The following is a 16,598-nucleotide window of genomic DNA, read 5'->3' as shown; positions in this document are numbered from 1 at the left end:
GAATTTTCTTGTATGGAAATTTTCTTGGTGGCCTTTTGTTTGAACAATATTCAGTTTTATTATGTCCTAATTTGTTCCAGCTATAACAAGTAACTTGACTCTTATTTATCTCAATTTTAGATTTTCCCTTTTGTTTGAAAAATTCCTTCAAATTTGATGTCTTATTTTCACCATTCTTTTAAATTTTCTTATGTGAATAACCAATTCCTCTTGTCCAACTTCTTTTTCTTTTGATTCCTCTTTTTCATTCTTTTGTGAGAATGAACCTTCTTGAGAGTTTTGTCACGCTTTCAAGGTTATTGATTTACCTTTCTTTGTTGATATGTCTTTTTGAACAAGTACTTCAAGAGCTCTCAAGGTTCCAATTAGTTCCTCTAATTCGAGTGTCTCAAGATTTTTGGCTTGACTTATGATTGTAACATTGGTCTCCATATGGTAGGGAGGCATCTCATAATTTATCTCACCTTGTCTTGGACTGAGTTGGCTTTGCTATGGGAGCTCATTTCATTCACTATAGTTGTAAATCTTGAATACATTTCATCAATAGTTTCTCCTTTATTCGTCTCAAATAGTTTAGATTTGCCTACACCTATATCAATTCTTGTTTCTTTGACATGGCTTGTTCTTTGATGATGATTTTGTAGTGTATTCCATATTTTCTTGGTAGTGTCGCATTCATCAACACTTTTAGTTTCCTTCTTGCTTAAAGCACAAGATAGAAATAATTGAGCTTTAGAGTTTAGAAATACCTTAGCTTTGTCTTATGTTGTCCATTTGGGGTGTTACAAAAATTGTCTCATCCTTTTAAGCAGATGTTGGATCACTTTGATTTACTCTTGGTACAAAGTTTCCGTTTGTTATGATACGACACATTCTTGTATCTTTAGATTTAAGGGATAATTGCATCTTTCTTTTCTAGAAGTAGTAGCTTTTTCCATCAAAATAAGGTGGTTTATTTGATGATCCTCCTTCAACAATAGACTTGGCTTTTGACATTGTTATGTCTTCCTGAATCTTTTCCTCTAACACTTGTTAGATGCTCAACCTTGGAGGTAGAGCTTGAAGTGACAATGTTGATCCCAAGAAAAGGAGTTTGAATTGTGATACCCTTTTTAAAATTAATTTATGTATTAAAAATCTGTAATTCATTTTTATATGTAATTCATTTGCTTTGATATTGTGAGTTCTTGAATCTGTCCATAGTCTCTTTGAGTATTCATTTATGATTATTCTTGATAGTTACTGGTGATTTGGCATGCACTTGAATGTATCATTGCAACCTAGTTAGATTTTGATTTCCAAAAAAAATATTCTTTTAGAAATCAAGAACGTTGTTGGTTTAATGCTGTGAAAGCTAGACCGTTCTTGAATTTTTGTTTCTGCTCCAATAGATCAGTTTGACTTTGTTTTCTTGTACTTTGATCTTGTTATGATGGAAATCTGTCTTTGATTTAATCACTCAAGAACACACGTTAAATACCAATGGATTTTTAGAATCATAATTAGAAGATAAATTAACTTGATTTGTTTATCACCAAAATATTTAATTTGCGATTTTGTCTCAACAGAGCTTTGATCTCAAATTAAGTGGCAGTGTCAATCACAAAAAAGAGGATTTGAATTGTGATCCCTTTTTAAATTTAATTCATACACTTAATTTATATTAACTTAAGAACAATCTTGGTTGAAAGAAGTTAATCTCCATAACATTTTGGATGTGTTAGTTTAAAACAATTCAACTTAAAAGCAAGTGACATGTGATTAGAATAAGAAGATCACACAAAGATGTATCTTGGTTCATCCAAGGTGGACTACGTCTAGTCCTCACAATTTGTGAGATTTTTCACTAATGTGCTCAGCACCAGAACATTTTGCCTTGTACTATCTTTCTTGATCACATTTTGATCAATCACAACATTCACATTTCAATCTTGGAAGGAATTTCTAAAGTTACCTTTCAACCCATAAAGGATTTTTACAAGTACCTTTCAAACTATAAATGATTTTTACAACACATTCGATCTAACTTAAGAGATAAACTTGAGTTACAAAATGATGTGTATGATAAAAAAAAATGTTGGGGATCTAAAAGCTTCTCAACTCTTGTTTGAGATTGATTAATTGCAAGAACTCATTAAAATGATCCACGAATATAGTTAGAGAACTGAAGTTTTACTTGAGAGAAGAGTTTTGGAGATTGAGCTTAAATACTCAAATGTACATTGCTTGCTTTTGAAACTTTTTCCTTTATCTTCTGATTGATCTTCTTTTTATAGATGAAAAGAAGCTCGAAAACTCGGATAAAGATGAATATAGTTGTGAGACATATTAGTTAAGTGTCAAATTTGATTTATACATATTAAACACATGTTTATATTACTGTCCAAAATGTTCTTGACCAACCCCAAACGTTCTTGCTTTGAGTCTGAAGGAAAACATGAATAAATGTGAGAATTAGCTATCAAAAGTCAGTTGACACTATATTTGATCAGAAACATGCATAACTTTCTGCATTAACAGTACTAGAATAATGTACTTGTGTCCTCTTGTTCTTCCTCACATCTCATCAATCTAGAGATCAATATGAAGACTATTTTAACCATTTGGACCTTCAATTTGGGTTATTTAAGTGTTCATTTAATCTCATGAGTCTTATGTGCGAAGTTGGCATTCTTTACTTACAGTTGGATTTCCCAAACTGATATGTCTTGACTTTTTATTCAACAGATGACAACTAGAATATTCTTCTAAACATTCTCCAATCATTTTGACATTCATTTTGAAGATTCTTCCAAAATTCTCTGACTTTACAAAAGTGGATTTTTATCTTGATAGTGCACGATATGAGACCACAAATTATGATCAAATCTTTATTGATTGCTTTGAAAAGGTCCACGTGATTTTTGCATGAATATGCAAGCTTATGCTTGATTTCTTATCTGTTAAATAAATAACTAAAAAAATAAAAGTTAATAAATAATATAATTAGAATCGTAATTAATAAATTAATTAAATGTTTGATTATATTCAAAATAATACTTATATTTTGTATCAAGAAAGAAAATTAAAAAAGTACTTATTTCATCTAAAGTGTGAATCACAGTTTTTATTGATACAATATAACTACTTATAATAACTTCATGAGATGATTGTGTTAAGAAAATGAACTATTTCTACTTTCTATTGTGTGATACACTTATATTACATGTTCTTTTGGTAATATTTTAAATTATTTGCCTTGCCAATAAAAGATTATTTTTTTTTTTTTGACTCATGAGTCATTTCTAAGGTGAAAATATGCTAGCTCAGATTGGATTTTGTTACGTTTGAGTTTGACATACTTTTACTATATTAGTTTTTAGTTTGGTTTATTACTTGTCAAAAGTCTATTATTAAGATTTGGTATGAATTTTTCTAAGTTGGACAAGTTTTGAAAGCCTATTAGAAAAAGTTCACTTCCCTATTTTTTACGAAAGTATAAGTCAAGTGGTAAGTTGTATAGTTTTTAAAAAATAGACAAACAAATTAATGTCAACCAACTTAAGATCTATTTTTATATTTAAAATAATCATTTAGAGGATCTAACATTATTTTAATTTTATTTTATAATAATACATTTAAATATATCAAAAATTGATTACATAAAATGTCAACAAATTATGATTTAATACAAAATACAAACTATTACAATAATAAAAGTAATATTAAAAAAATTATTTTTATTTTTGTAAGTAAATCGTCAGATGAACTTAAAAGATTTTTTCATAATCTTTAACTTGTGACATTTTAAACTAAAAATTCTTTAAATAAACTTTAATTGTGAGTGGGTTTAGCCTATTTTGGTCCAATTTATCACACAAATATGTATACTTTTTGTTATTTTTGTTGTTCTCTTTTTATGGAACACACTTCGCAACTTGTTCAGCCTATACTTGCGCTCGAGATGCAAGTTGGGTAAATCAACTTGAAATAAAGTTTTATATATTTTTTGTTCAAAAATATTGAAATTAAGTTTTTTCTTTTAAAAATGAAAATTATTTTGCTTTATGACAACACAATCGAAACTGTACCCCCAATCGCACGTGACATCACGACATACCCTTCCCTTTTCTTGTCTTCTTGCAGAGAAAACTGAAAACAACATTACAACAACTTTGATTAATGTGTGTGTGTGTTTTTTTTTCCAATTCTTTTTTAACCCACGTATTTAAAATTTAATGTAATATTAATTATTTATTTATTATTTATTTATTAATAATTTATTTAGTTATTTATTGTAAAGCCATAAATGTTTGAAATAAGATAGTAAATTATTAAAGATATTATAGGTAAACAAAAAATAATAATATAAAAATTAACAAATTATATTTGTCTTGTACTTTTAAAAAACAATTACAAAGGAACACAGCATATAAATTATATATGAAGTTGTTTAACTTAATTTAATATGTCAAAAACAATTTATTTAAAATCATTTTTCCAAACAAAACTTAATTTAAAATCTCACATAAGTTTTTTTTAATCATTTTTTGTGTTAATCCTTTATTTCACAAATTGTTTATACAATTAAATCATCGTTCATTTTTAGTCCATTTATGTTAAAAATAGAAGCACATAAACATTGAATGAATATTATAAATAAAGTTATTGAACTCATATATAATACTTTAAGACTTTGTCAAAGTCTTTTTTTACTCGATTGTAATTTGACTTTATCTTGTACATGATTGAGTGATAATCGTTACAAGAGTTATATGTCTTCTTTAATAAAAAGAGTTTCATATTCTTAAATCTTTCTTTGTGGCATGTCATCTTTGTAAGACTCCTAATAATATTCAAGTTGGGTGGATTCTTCTTCCTCTTGGCAGGATCAAAGTCAACAACTATGTTAGAAATTCATAAGTCAAGACGAGGAAAATCATATTGATGAGCAAAACATAAAAAATATTGATGCTCTTGAGAATTTATGTTGAAATTATATTGAATTAATCAAAAAAGATTATGTAAAAATAAATATATCATGCTCTATTTATAGAGCTCACAAATAATTAACTATTAACTATTTCATAACAACTCTTAACTAATTAATTCACAAAAAACTTACGTCTAATTCATATACTTAATTACTTATACTCACTATTTTCTAACAAACGATGAAATAACAAAGTGTGCTTGCAGAGAAGTAGGAAGTGCATGTAGTTTTAGAGATTATAGTGGCGTTGTTGAATGTTGCTTACATCATTTTTGTGTGGGTATTTCAATTCTTTTCAAGATGAGTTAAGTGTGGCTATGCTTGCTATTAAGTCATTTCAAAAAGGTTGATATCTTTAGCTGGAGTGTGACTCATTGTTAAAGGTTCAAGATTTTTGTTCTCATTATATTCATTGAAAGTCTAGAAATAAATGGTGCAATTGTATTAAATTGAAAAATTCTATCAAAATTGAAGTTTTTCATATTTATAATTGGAACTATAACTCTTGCGCGGTTGAGTTGACCTCTTTTAGCATGAATTCTAAGTGTTATTCTTTTGTGAGATAATATCTTGGATTTTATTAGTTTAGATTTCTTTTAGATTTAGATTTATTTCGTTTTACCTTTTTTTCTCTCTCTTTATTTTGGTCTAGTCTAAGTATATTTTGTAATTTTATTTAGGATTTAGAATATTTTGATGTGTTCTTTGTCAATCTCGACTATCCTTTTCTAACACTTTATATTTTATTTCTTGTTTAAAATAACTTTTACTATTTCAAAATATATTTTTTTTCGTAATAATAAATTCAAATTTACAATTTATTTTCAAAAAGATATTTCTTTTCACAAAGATAAATTTTAAAAAATATAACTTTTAAAACATCACTTTTTTAAAAGATTTAAATCATCTACTATTTGGGCATTCAACATTAAATTGTATGCTTTAATTTCCTTTCATAATTTTATTTTTATATTTTTCTGTTTGAAATATAGAAATAAAAATATGAAAGAATAGAGAACGACATTTTTTGATACAATTTTAATTAAGAGTCATTGTGTTTTCAAAGTTAAATTGATTCATAAATAGTGTGAGAGTGTGCATCAAAGTCAAATAAAATTATTTGTAATAGCTAAATGAAAAGTAAAAAAGATTTAAATGATATTGTAATTTAAAAAAAAAAATATATAAAGAATACAATTGTAAATACAATATAATGTGAATAAAGGATAAAGTTAGAAGAAAAACTACACCAAAATTAAACTTTATTTCTCTCTCTATATATAGAGCAATAAATAATCTTATTTTAGCATAGTCTAACAATTATAATTTTATCATATTAATTATAATAAATATAATTTTATTAATATTATATATATATATATATATATATAGAACCCATTCCATCATGGGTATTAGTATATATTCTTCAACCTCATCGAATATCAAAACTGAAATTTTATGTGAATTGGATCATTTTCTTCACATTGTAAAAAGGAGTGATGATGGAGAATAAAGAATTAAGTGGCAAACAAAATGATTTAAATGTAATTTTAATCTTTCTATTTTGTTTAAAAAAAATTTAGTCTCTTATTTTTAAAATAAATTTTTTTAGTCTTTATTTTGGACCTGTTTGTTTAAAATTAAAAAAAAAAAGATTTTTACTTTATATATTTTTATAAAAAATTACGATAATTTACTTAAAAATAGATGAAATTGTTTGAAGTTCATTTGTTATCGATTAAGATTCAATAATTTAGATATTCATTATTAAAAATTTTAATATGATAAAGTCAAATTTCAAAAATATATATATTTTTCAAAAATAATGTTTATGAAGAGTCAAAATTGTTTTTCATTTTATTAATTTTTTAAAACTTTATTATCCAAATAAATTATACTAAATAGATGAAATACTTAAAATGATACTTTTGGATAAACTATTTAAATCAACTTTTTATTTAAAGCTTTATTGTTAAAATTCTTTTTAAAAAAATGTTATAACAAAAAGATAAAATACTATAAAGTTTTTATTTTTTTAAATCTTAAACAAATGAACCATTAACTAATTTTTGGTCCCCACATTTTTATTTTCACTCTTATTAATAATATTAATAATGTGATACTTAGATGACTCTCGTTAATAACGTGACATTTAAACAATATTTATGAGTCAGATAAATATTTTTTATCTCAGTATTATTGTAATTAATTTTATTTATATATTAAAATATTAAAAACAAAATTATTTTATTTAAATAACATCTTTAGAATTGATTTATTTTATCCAACAATAATATAAAGTTTTAAAGTATTTAGATAGAATATTTAAAATTTTATTTATTTAATATTTTAAAATATAAATAAAATAAACAATAAAATTAATGACAATGGTATAAAAATTATTTTATAAATGTTAAATAAATGCTACATTATTAATAAGAGTATGGACCCAAAAAAATTCCAAGAATTAGTTAATGTAGTAAGACGAAATTTACTCCATCCACTGCAATACTATACCAAGTCCTTAAAATGTCTTCGTACAAAATGTTTCATTACCTTTTCTTACATGATAATTTGAATTTGCCTAGTCAATTTATTATATGTTTATAGAAACATTAAATTAAATTGTGGGATTTTTTAAAATTAAATTATTATATGTTTATAGCAATATAAAATTAAAAATAAATAAAACTAAAAAGTCATATTTCTTTTTTAGTTTTTAAAAGGTCGTATATCTAGTCTAGAGTAATAATTGATTGCATCTTTATATCTGGCGACCAACTAGTATCTCAATTTTTTTTTTATAAAAAAGAAACTATTATAGAAAAAATATATCCTTAAACTATTTCCAAATAAATATAAAATTATTATATTAACTAATTAATATAACAATGTAAAATATTACTAATATATAAATTTAATTAGAATATGTTATTTGTAAATAAATTTTACAATTTCAATAAATCACAATTATATACCTAACTAAAAAACAATTATGATTAATTTAATCATTTTAAATGATGTATATATAAAATAGCTATACACGTAAATTAAATTTATATATATCACTATACACATTACAAAAGGAGGGGTGAGGGATAATAGACTAGGAAGGAGAGCAGCTATGGAAAAAAAAAAGAATTATATTTTTTTAAGTAGTATTATTAGAATACAAAATTTAATATAAAACAAAATACAATTATAAATTTTTTTTATGAAAATAAAATATAACTTCAAATATATTTTATATAATATAATATTTTTATATCATATTAAATTTTGTGTTTTAATAATATTATTCTTTTATAAAAATGTTCAAGAAATTTAAGATGACACATTAGAAGAAACTCATTAGATCCACAGTAACACCATTCCTAACTGTTAAATATGTCTTTGTCCGAAATGTTTGATTACTTTTTCTTACACGACGATTTCATTTATTCGTATAAAATTATTATATATTTATACCAACATACCAATATAAAATTAAATTGTTTTCAAACAGATATTAAATTTAATTGATATTAATTAATACAATTAATAATATAAGAATATTATAATGTAAAAATTTAATAGGAATACTTTATTTATATAATTTTTTTTATAATATCATTAAATCACAACTCATATATATTGTATATGAGTAAAAAAATAATTATGACATTATGAATTTTTTTGGTAACAGTTGGCAGTATAAATTAAATATACATGTACATTAAATTTTAGTAATATAATAATTAATATAAAAAATAACATAATATATTAATTCCTTAAAAGAAATAATATAATAATGCTTAAGAATATGAAGAATAATATTGCGTGTAATTTTGTCTAGTTGATTTTGTCTATAAAACAACCTCATTGGTCACCAACCTCAAAAAAAAACACTCTTGCTTTTTTTCTTTGATTCTCATTCTCTTGTTCCAGATTTACAATCTGTATATTCTTCCTTCTAAAATCTTCATAGTTTTTCGGTTACTTCCTTCAATCATAACCCAAAAACCTCTCTTTGAATTTCTGAATTCCTTCCTTGTGTTGCAGCAGAACGTTTAGTTCTAAGTTCTAATCCCAATCATTGATTTTTCTCAACTGGGTTTTGTTTGAATCTCTCTTGGGGTTGAATTATTCGTTTCTGAGTTTCAAAGTTTGTTTCTTTTCACTTTCTTTGAGTTGGTTTTTTTCATTTCTCTTCTGGGTCTTCAATATATTTTGATTTTATTTTCATTTTCAGGTATTACTTAAATTGAACTAAGTTGAAGTTATTTTTTCATAAAGATTGAATTTTTAGTTAATTTTGTTAATTGGGTCTGTTTAATTTTTTTAATTTGTGTTAATTTTTTTTCTTCAGGGTTTGTTTGTTTGGTTGTGAAAAAACTGAACAAAAAAAATGACAATTGGTAATCTTGCACCTAAGACAGACAAGAAGAAATCATCAAGGAAGAACAAATCAGTTGTTGTTAGTGAGAATGCACCTTTATTGCCTAAAAGTCATGAAAGTGATTCTGGTTTTGATGATTTCAATGGAGCTTCATTTTCTGGTGCTGTTTTCAACTTAGCAACAACAATTATTGGTGCTGGAATCATGGCTTTGCCTGCAACTTTGAAACAGTTGGGTTTGGTTCCTGGTCTTGTTGCTATTGTTTTGATGGCTTTTTTGACTGAAAAGTCAATTGAGCTTTTGATAAGGTTTACAAGGGCAGGGAAATCTGTTTCATATGCTGGTTTGATGGGTGATTCCTTTGGGAAATATGGAAAAGCTTTTGCACAGATTTGTGTTATTGTTAATAACATTGGTGTGCTCATTGTTTACATGATTATAATTGGTATGACACCATAACCATTTTTTAATTTTTGTAGTTTTGGCTTTGTTTGGATTCCCTTATTTGAACTTATCTATTTGCATAAACACTTGTGAGTCTGTTTAGGAGAATTTATCAAAATGATTTATGATATGTCCATAAGCCGCTTATTTTTGTAAGGTCTCCTCCAAGATGTTTATGAAAATAGTTTATAACTTATATGAAAATATTTTGACTTTATTTTATCTTTTGTTACATGATTATAATTGATGTGAGACTAAAACCATCTTTAATTTTAGTACTTTATGGTATGTTTGGATTGATTTTATTTGAGCTTATCTATTTGCATAAGCACTTGCAAGACTGGTTGAAAGAGCTTATGGAAACAACTTATGAAATGTTCATAAGCCGTTTCAGCTTATTTTCATAAGCTCTCCAAGGTAGCTTACAAAAATAACTTATAGCTTATACAGAAATAATTTGACTTTATTTTATCTTTTTTTTAAGGAAATCGCTTATACATAAGCACTTATTTGTTAAGTGTTTATGCTTTAAATGCTTAATTAAGTTGCTTCTCCAAACAAAGCCTTGATATATTTGAGAGGGTGGTTTATTTTGAGTTTAATTTCTATGAAGGTAAAATTATTTTACACATGAATCCAATAATGTGTTGCTACATCATTTAACGAGTATGACAAGTCAAGTATTTTCACAAACATATTAAATGATGTGGCGATATATCATGAGATCCATGTCTTGAACAATTTTACACAGATAGAGCATACAAATTAAATTCTAAGTTTTTTACCCTTGAATCTCTACAAGTAAGGTTTAGGGTTTTCTAATTCAGATTTTTTTTTCACTATGCAGGTGACGTGCTTTCTGGAACATCTTCAAGCGGAGAACATCACTATGGTATACTTGAAGGATGGTTTGGTGTGCACTGGTGGACCGGGAGGACATTCGTCGTCCTTCTTACAACAGTTGCTATATTTGCGCCCTTGGCAAGCTTTAAACGAATTGGTGTGTGTTATTCCTTTACTTTATAACTTCAAAGAAAAATGGTTAGTTGTGTCATTTTGTTTTAGGAAGATGATGAAAAAGTTTTAGTTTTGATAACAAAGCATTGCTACAAGAGATGTTGTCACCAAATTAAACATTAGAGTATCTGTTTGCAAGTGTTACGGCCAGTTTAAATCGCCATTAAGGCTTTGGATGCATTGTTAGTTGTTACTGTATATTTTATATCATCATTTGTTTGAATCTGGATAACATAACTTCGTGGGGCACTGACACAGCACCAGATATGACATTGACTCCTCGGCACATGATAATAGTTTGAAAAGTGGATGAAATTGAATGTAACTATGTATGCCGGTGTCGTGTTGGTCTCAGACACCGACACATGTAGGATACTAATTACACATTGAATTTGAAGTGTTGGTGCTACATAGTTTGTATTTCATTTTCAGTTGCACATATTAATATCCTTAAACAGTATATTATTTTGTTTAAAGTTAAGATATGTGTAAGGTCTGAGTTTGATCTATCGGTCTTATGATAAATGAACGAAGTTCTTACACGCTTGTTCTTTGGTTGCAGATTCGTTGAGATTCACATCGGCCCTTTCCGTTGCACTGGCAGTTGTTTTTCTCGTCATTGCTGTGGGAATTTCTGTTGTCAAGATTATTAGCGGAGGCATTAGCATGCCAAGACTCTTCCCAGTTGTTACTGATGCAACATCAATCTTTAACCTATTCACTGTGGTTCCTGTGTTTGTGACTGCATATATCTGCCATTACAATGGTATGCATTTTATTCAAACCTTTATGGCAAGCTTATTAATCTCTTGTTACACTTCTGTTGATGTTTTTAATGTGAAATTGACAAACCGAATAAGGTAACCCCAAATTTTTTCATTCAAATGGTTATATAGTATCCTTTGTTCGAATATAACCTGAAGTGTAAATGCAAAAGTGTTAGTTGCTTGAAGTGCTACTAGAAATTTCGAACCACATGTAACCTGACTTTGGTAATTGTGGCAAAAGTTTCAAACTTTGTGAGAGTGTGACATTTTAGTTCTCGGAAATTAATGGTTTGTTCAAATTCCATTGCACTATAGTGCTATAGCACCATTATAGTTGGCATTTGATAAAACTCTGTATTGAATAGCGTATTGCAAAATAATAGCAATTTGTTCAAATTCTGCTATATTATGGTGTTACAGAGCTGTCTTTTGACAACATTGTGCAAGAGTCTTACGTGTTCACACGTTTATTTTTCTGCAGTTCACAGCATAGATAATGAACTTGAGGACTCGTCACAGATGCAAGGTGTTGTGCGTACCGCCCTTGGTCTATGCTCATCCGTGTACCTAATGATAAGCTTCTTCGGGTTCCTTCTATTTGGTGAAGATACTCTTGATGACGTGCTTGCCAATTTCGATACCAATCTCGGAATCCCTTTCGGTTCTTTGCTCAATGATGCCGTTCGTATTAGCTATGCTGCACACCTCATGCTTGTATTTCCAGTTGTCTTTTATCCATTGCGACTCAACATCGACGGTCTTCTCTTCCCTAAATCAAAGCCTTTGGTTTTGGATAACTTCAGATTTACATCAATCACTATTTCCCTTATTGGTGTTATCTTCTTGGGAGCAAATTTCATTCCTAGCATTTGGGATGCTTTCCAGTTCACCGGAGCAACTGCCGCAGTATGTATAGGATTCATCCTTCCAGCTGCCATCACTCTTAGGTGAGTTTGCTCATTGAAAATCTATTCAGTAATGAATTTGATTCTCCAAAGTGATTCTTGTCTTTAGACAAAATCCGACTTTCCCTATTGGACGGCGGAAGTAAAGACTAAGAATCTTGATCGTTGAAACACTCGTTAAATTTACTTAATTGTAGAATATTGTCATGTTTGGTTGAGAGAATAGAAAACAATTAGTTCATTTTGTGATGTAGTGGCAAATACAAATAGGGTTCTGACACTTGTCAGGTACCCTGACATGGCAAACCAATGTTTTAAAAATCGAGTTGGACTTTTCAACCACTTGATCCATGAATTGACATGTCTACAGTTTGGTTATTTGAGCAGTTCAATTGCAGTTTTGTCTTGGTACGAGCAGTTTAAAATAGTTGAACCATGATTGAGAGGCCTTTTTGGTTTGATGTCCGATTCGATTTATAAAACATTGTTGCAGACTTTGAAAAATAAAGTTAGTTTCACTTTGGTACTATCCAGTGATGTAGTTTTGCTGTCTAATCCTTTGTGTTTATGTTTTTGCTGATAACTAAATTAACATGTCTTCCACCATCTTTTCAACCATGTAGGGATCGCTACAACATCGCTACTAAATCAGACAAAGTTCTATGTGTCATCATGATAGTCCTCGCAGTCTTCTCAAACATTGTGGCTATATACAGTGACGCCTATGCCTTGATTAAGGTGAACAAAACTTCGCGCGAATGACGGTCTCGGTTCTTTACAAAAGGAACCAAATTGACCAGGTTATATTTGGTCAATCAGAAAATCAGGGTTTTCTGAGAAGGGTCTCATGAGTTGATTTTTGAATAAACATGGAAGCTACCTACCCTGTGTACAAATTGCTTCAGAAAGTGTCAGAGGCCTACAAGGTGTTTTCGGCCTAGTTTGTATTTTTTCGATTTTTGTTATAGTTGTTATATGGTTCTAGTTTGTATGTATTGTTGTATTGAATGAAGGAATGGACTATGTAAGGATGGTAAAGTTCTTGAATTGGACAAGAGAAAATTGCCATGAAATAATGTATTCTATTTTTCAAAATTTAGGTGTGTAAATATGTTGATAGTTGGTATTATCATTTTCCCCTAAAAATATAATTTCTTTAGTAAAATGTGGGGTGTAACTCACATCAAAGAGCGAAACTTGTTCTCTAGCTGAAGTTCCTATTTGGGGACATATGTGATTGATTATCTTTAATTGATCTATGCAACATTGATATTTTATATTGAAAGTGTGTCTAGCGTCTATGTGATACATGTGATTACATTTTGTCGCATCAATTTTCTTAAATTAGTATCGATGTATGTCTTAGTATTGTGTCAATTGTCTGTGTTTGTCATTGTTTTGTAGTAACCGATATCATTTAGTTCATTGCATGACCTTGTGTCAATTCTAACAAAAAATTAGACATTGGCAATTTGGGATCACATTAACTTGCACCAAATATACTTTGGCAATTTGACATCACATTAAGAATATACTAATACTTTGAGAAGAATAGAAGTATAATTCCTAAAGTGATTAATTCATCTAATCTCCTTGACACGATTTCTAGCGTTGCATCTATAGAAAGAACAAAAGACTTGCAAGGACATCAAGAACAAGAGAAAAACAACAGCAAGAAATATAAGAAATTGCCATGAAGCAAACACATAAACCTTCACGAGCTTCCAAACTTTGATACTCACTTTACCATTATAATGTTGGTTAACATCCTCAATGACCTTATCCAAGAATGGCACCCTTGTCAATTTAATGGACTTGTTCATTCCATTCCACAAATTAGCCAACTCTTGATCACTCTTTAAATGGTTCAAAATAACCCCTTTTTCTCTAAGAATCCTTGCATCATCCTCGGTGTCTATGATTCCATTCATTAGCTCAATATAACGCGCGAAAACCAATGGACCTGATGCAGTCGATGCTTCATAAGCAACTAAATTTCTCATGAACACTTTTGTGTTTATGTCTAAACCAATCGATGGAAGGTAAAGTGTTGTTGTTTTCACATCAAAACAAATAGTTGATATGTCTCCTTTAGTAGCTACGAAACTAACACCGGATTTTGAGAGTTCGGTAATCGAAGGAATCGCGATTTCATCCATTAAAAGTGATTTGTTAATGATATCTTCTGAGTTTAAATTCTCATTTTCTGCTTTGTTAACTTCTTTTTCTTCAGAGAAAAAATAATATTCGACTGGTTGCTTTATTATTCCCATTCCAGGAAGGTTAGAAATGATTGTCCAAGGTAACCAAGTGAAAACTTTCATTGCTCTAAATTGCATGATTTTTTTAAATGACCTTGTTAATGTTGAAGTCAATTTTGAAAGCAACCTCCAAACTTCACATAGGAATATCTTAAGATAATTCCCATAAGATTTTTCATTCTCTTCCTTATTGTTGTTTCGATTCTCTAATTCAATTATTATATCTGACTGTTCTTCAAATTTAGGCACAATCATGTAATACAAAAAATCTAGTAGATGCGAACACTCAGAAACAACAATATCCAAATAGTCATGTTCTACCATTTTAAAAGGAGAAATCTCTTTATACAATCCTATAAACATGGAAATCAACATGTCATCAGCCAATTCAATTGACTCGAATTTGAACTCCAACATCTTTCTCAAAATAAATAAAGGGATTTGATTTTCAAGCATTACTATATCCTTCAAGATTGCATTATGAGCTAATTTTCTTCCTCCATAATCAACCAAATGTGACATCCTTGATGAAAAACTTACTATCATAGTTTCATCTTGAATAGTATAAACTTGAAGAAATTCTAACAAAAATGAAGCATCAACAACCATCATCCACATTAATGTATCAACATTAAAATTTAAGTACTTATGGTAACATGCTCTAATCCTATGTTCTAACATTGTCAATTGGTCAACAACATATTCTAGCTTGATACTATGTAATTGGTTTTGAAATCTTTTTGCTGAATCAATCTTATATCTCTCCATTTCATAAAGCTCTTGATGCCAAAAATGGTAAGGTCCAATTGCAACTTGTTGAGGAATATAAGAATCTGGATCACTAGCCATAAGTGACTTAGGAACATTGAAAATGGACACAAATAATTCCTCATTATCATCAAGTTCTTTATTAAGGATGTCACGTATTTTAATCACCCACTCAAGCTCATCAAAATTGGTTTTGAAGTCATAAGACATGTTTTTGGAGAAGAAAAAGAAAAGGATTTGGTAAAAATGAATTTGTTTTTTTGGTTTTGGTTTTTCATGAAGTGAAAGTGAAAGAAGTTGAAATAATAATGAATTATATGGTGTTATTTAATGGCTATATTTTACAAAAACTTCTTGTTTTATTGTAAGAAACGTCTTTCATTGGATTAAATGTCAATGAATTTCAGTATGTTGTTCATCACTATCAAAACTTATCAGTAACTTTCTAACTATATTCTTTAAGGGCATATAAATAAAACATTTTTTTTATATTAAAATTGGGGCATTAATGCATATAACAGTTCATAACATATTTAATGTGGAAAATGAAAAACTTATACGGAGTAAATATGAGAGTAAAGTAATTAGTTACAGATAAACTAATGGCAAATGAATTAGACAATTCACCGTAAAGACAATTTTATTTTGACAAAATCATAAACTCAAGCCTTATTCCAATATTATTATAATAAAAAAAACGTTAGAATTATTTTTTGAGGTAGTTTTGATAAAATTATAAAATGATAAATTTATTTTCTAGCTAACTATCATAAATGAAATGATCAACTTTGGATAAATATATAACCAAAAGCTTATAATATATATATATATATATATATATATATATATATATATATAACCAAAAGATTTTTACAACAAAATATACAAAAAAATTTAATAATAGATTTCTTGTATCTTTTTTATATATAAAAACATTATAAGTAATTTAATTTATTATCAAGGGTCCATCTCAGCCTAACAGATATTTTAATGAGTGAAAAAGGATAACATTATAAATAAAATAGTTTAAATGAATGTTAAAATTGACAGAAAAAACTACACCAGAAGTTGATATGAATTTTATAT

The 16,598-nt window shown here is 27.9% G+C and overlaps 2 protein-coding genes across 2 annotated transcripts; one reads left to right on the top strand and one right to left on the bottom strand.

The window, feature by feature from the left end:
* Positions 1 to 9,061: 9,061 nt before the first annotated feature.
* LOC101508190 (amino acid transporter AVT6A) lies at positions 9,062 to 13,762 on the top strand. Its single transcript, XM_004491908.4, has 6 exons — positions 9,062 to 9,203; positions 9,321 to 9,795; positions 10,642 to 10,794; positions 11,374 to 11,577; positions 12,060 to 12,525; positions 13,107 to 13,762. Exons 2-6 carry the CDS (start codon positions 9,360 to 9,362, stop codon positions 13,243 to 13,245), a joined length of 1,398 nt encoding a protein of 465 aa, XP_004491965.1. The 5' UTR covers positions 9,062 to 9,203; positions 9,321 to 9,359; the 3' UTR covers positions 13,246 to 13,762.
* A 301-nt stretch (positions 13,763 to 14,063) lies between these two features.
* On the bottom strand, positions 14,064 to 15,722 carry LOC101515734 (putative UPF0481 protein At3g02645). Its single transcript, XM_004491920.3, has one exon. It carries the CDS (start codon positions 15,720 to 15,722, stop codon positions 14,064 to 14,066), a length of 1,659 nt encoding a protein of 552 aa, XP_004491977.1.
* Between the last annotated feature and the right edge of the window lie 876 nt (positions 15,723 to 16,598).

Source organism: Cicer arietinum, chromosome 3 (assembly GCF_000331145.2).
Source record: "Cicer arietinum cultivar CDC Frontier isolate Library 1 chromosome 3, Cicar.CDCFrontier_v2.0, whole genome shotgun sequence".
NCBI classification, from domain to species: Eukaryota; Viridiplantae; Streptophyta; class Magnoliopsida; order Fabales; family Fabaceae; genus Cicer; species Cicer arietinum.
The sequence above is the reverse complement of the archived record's forward strand: the minus strand, read 5'-3'. Positions and strand labels throughout refer to the sequence as shown.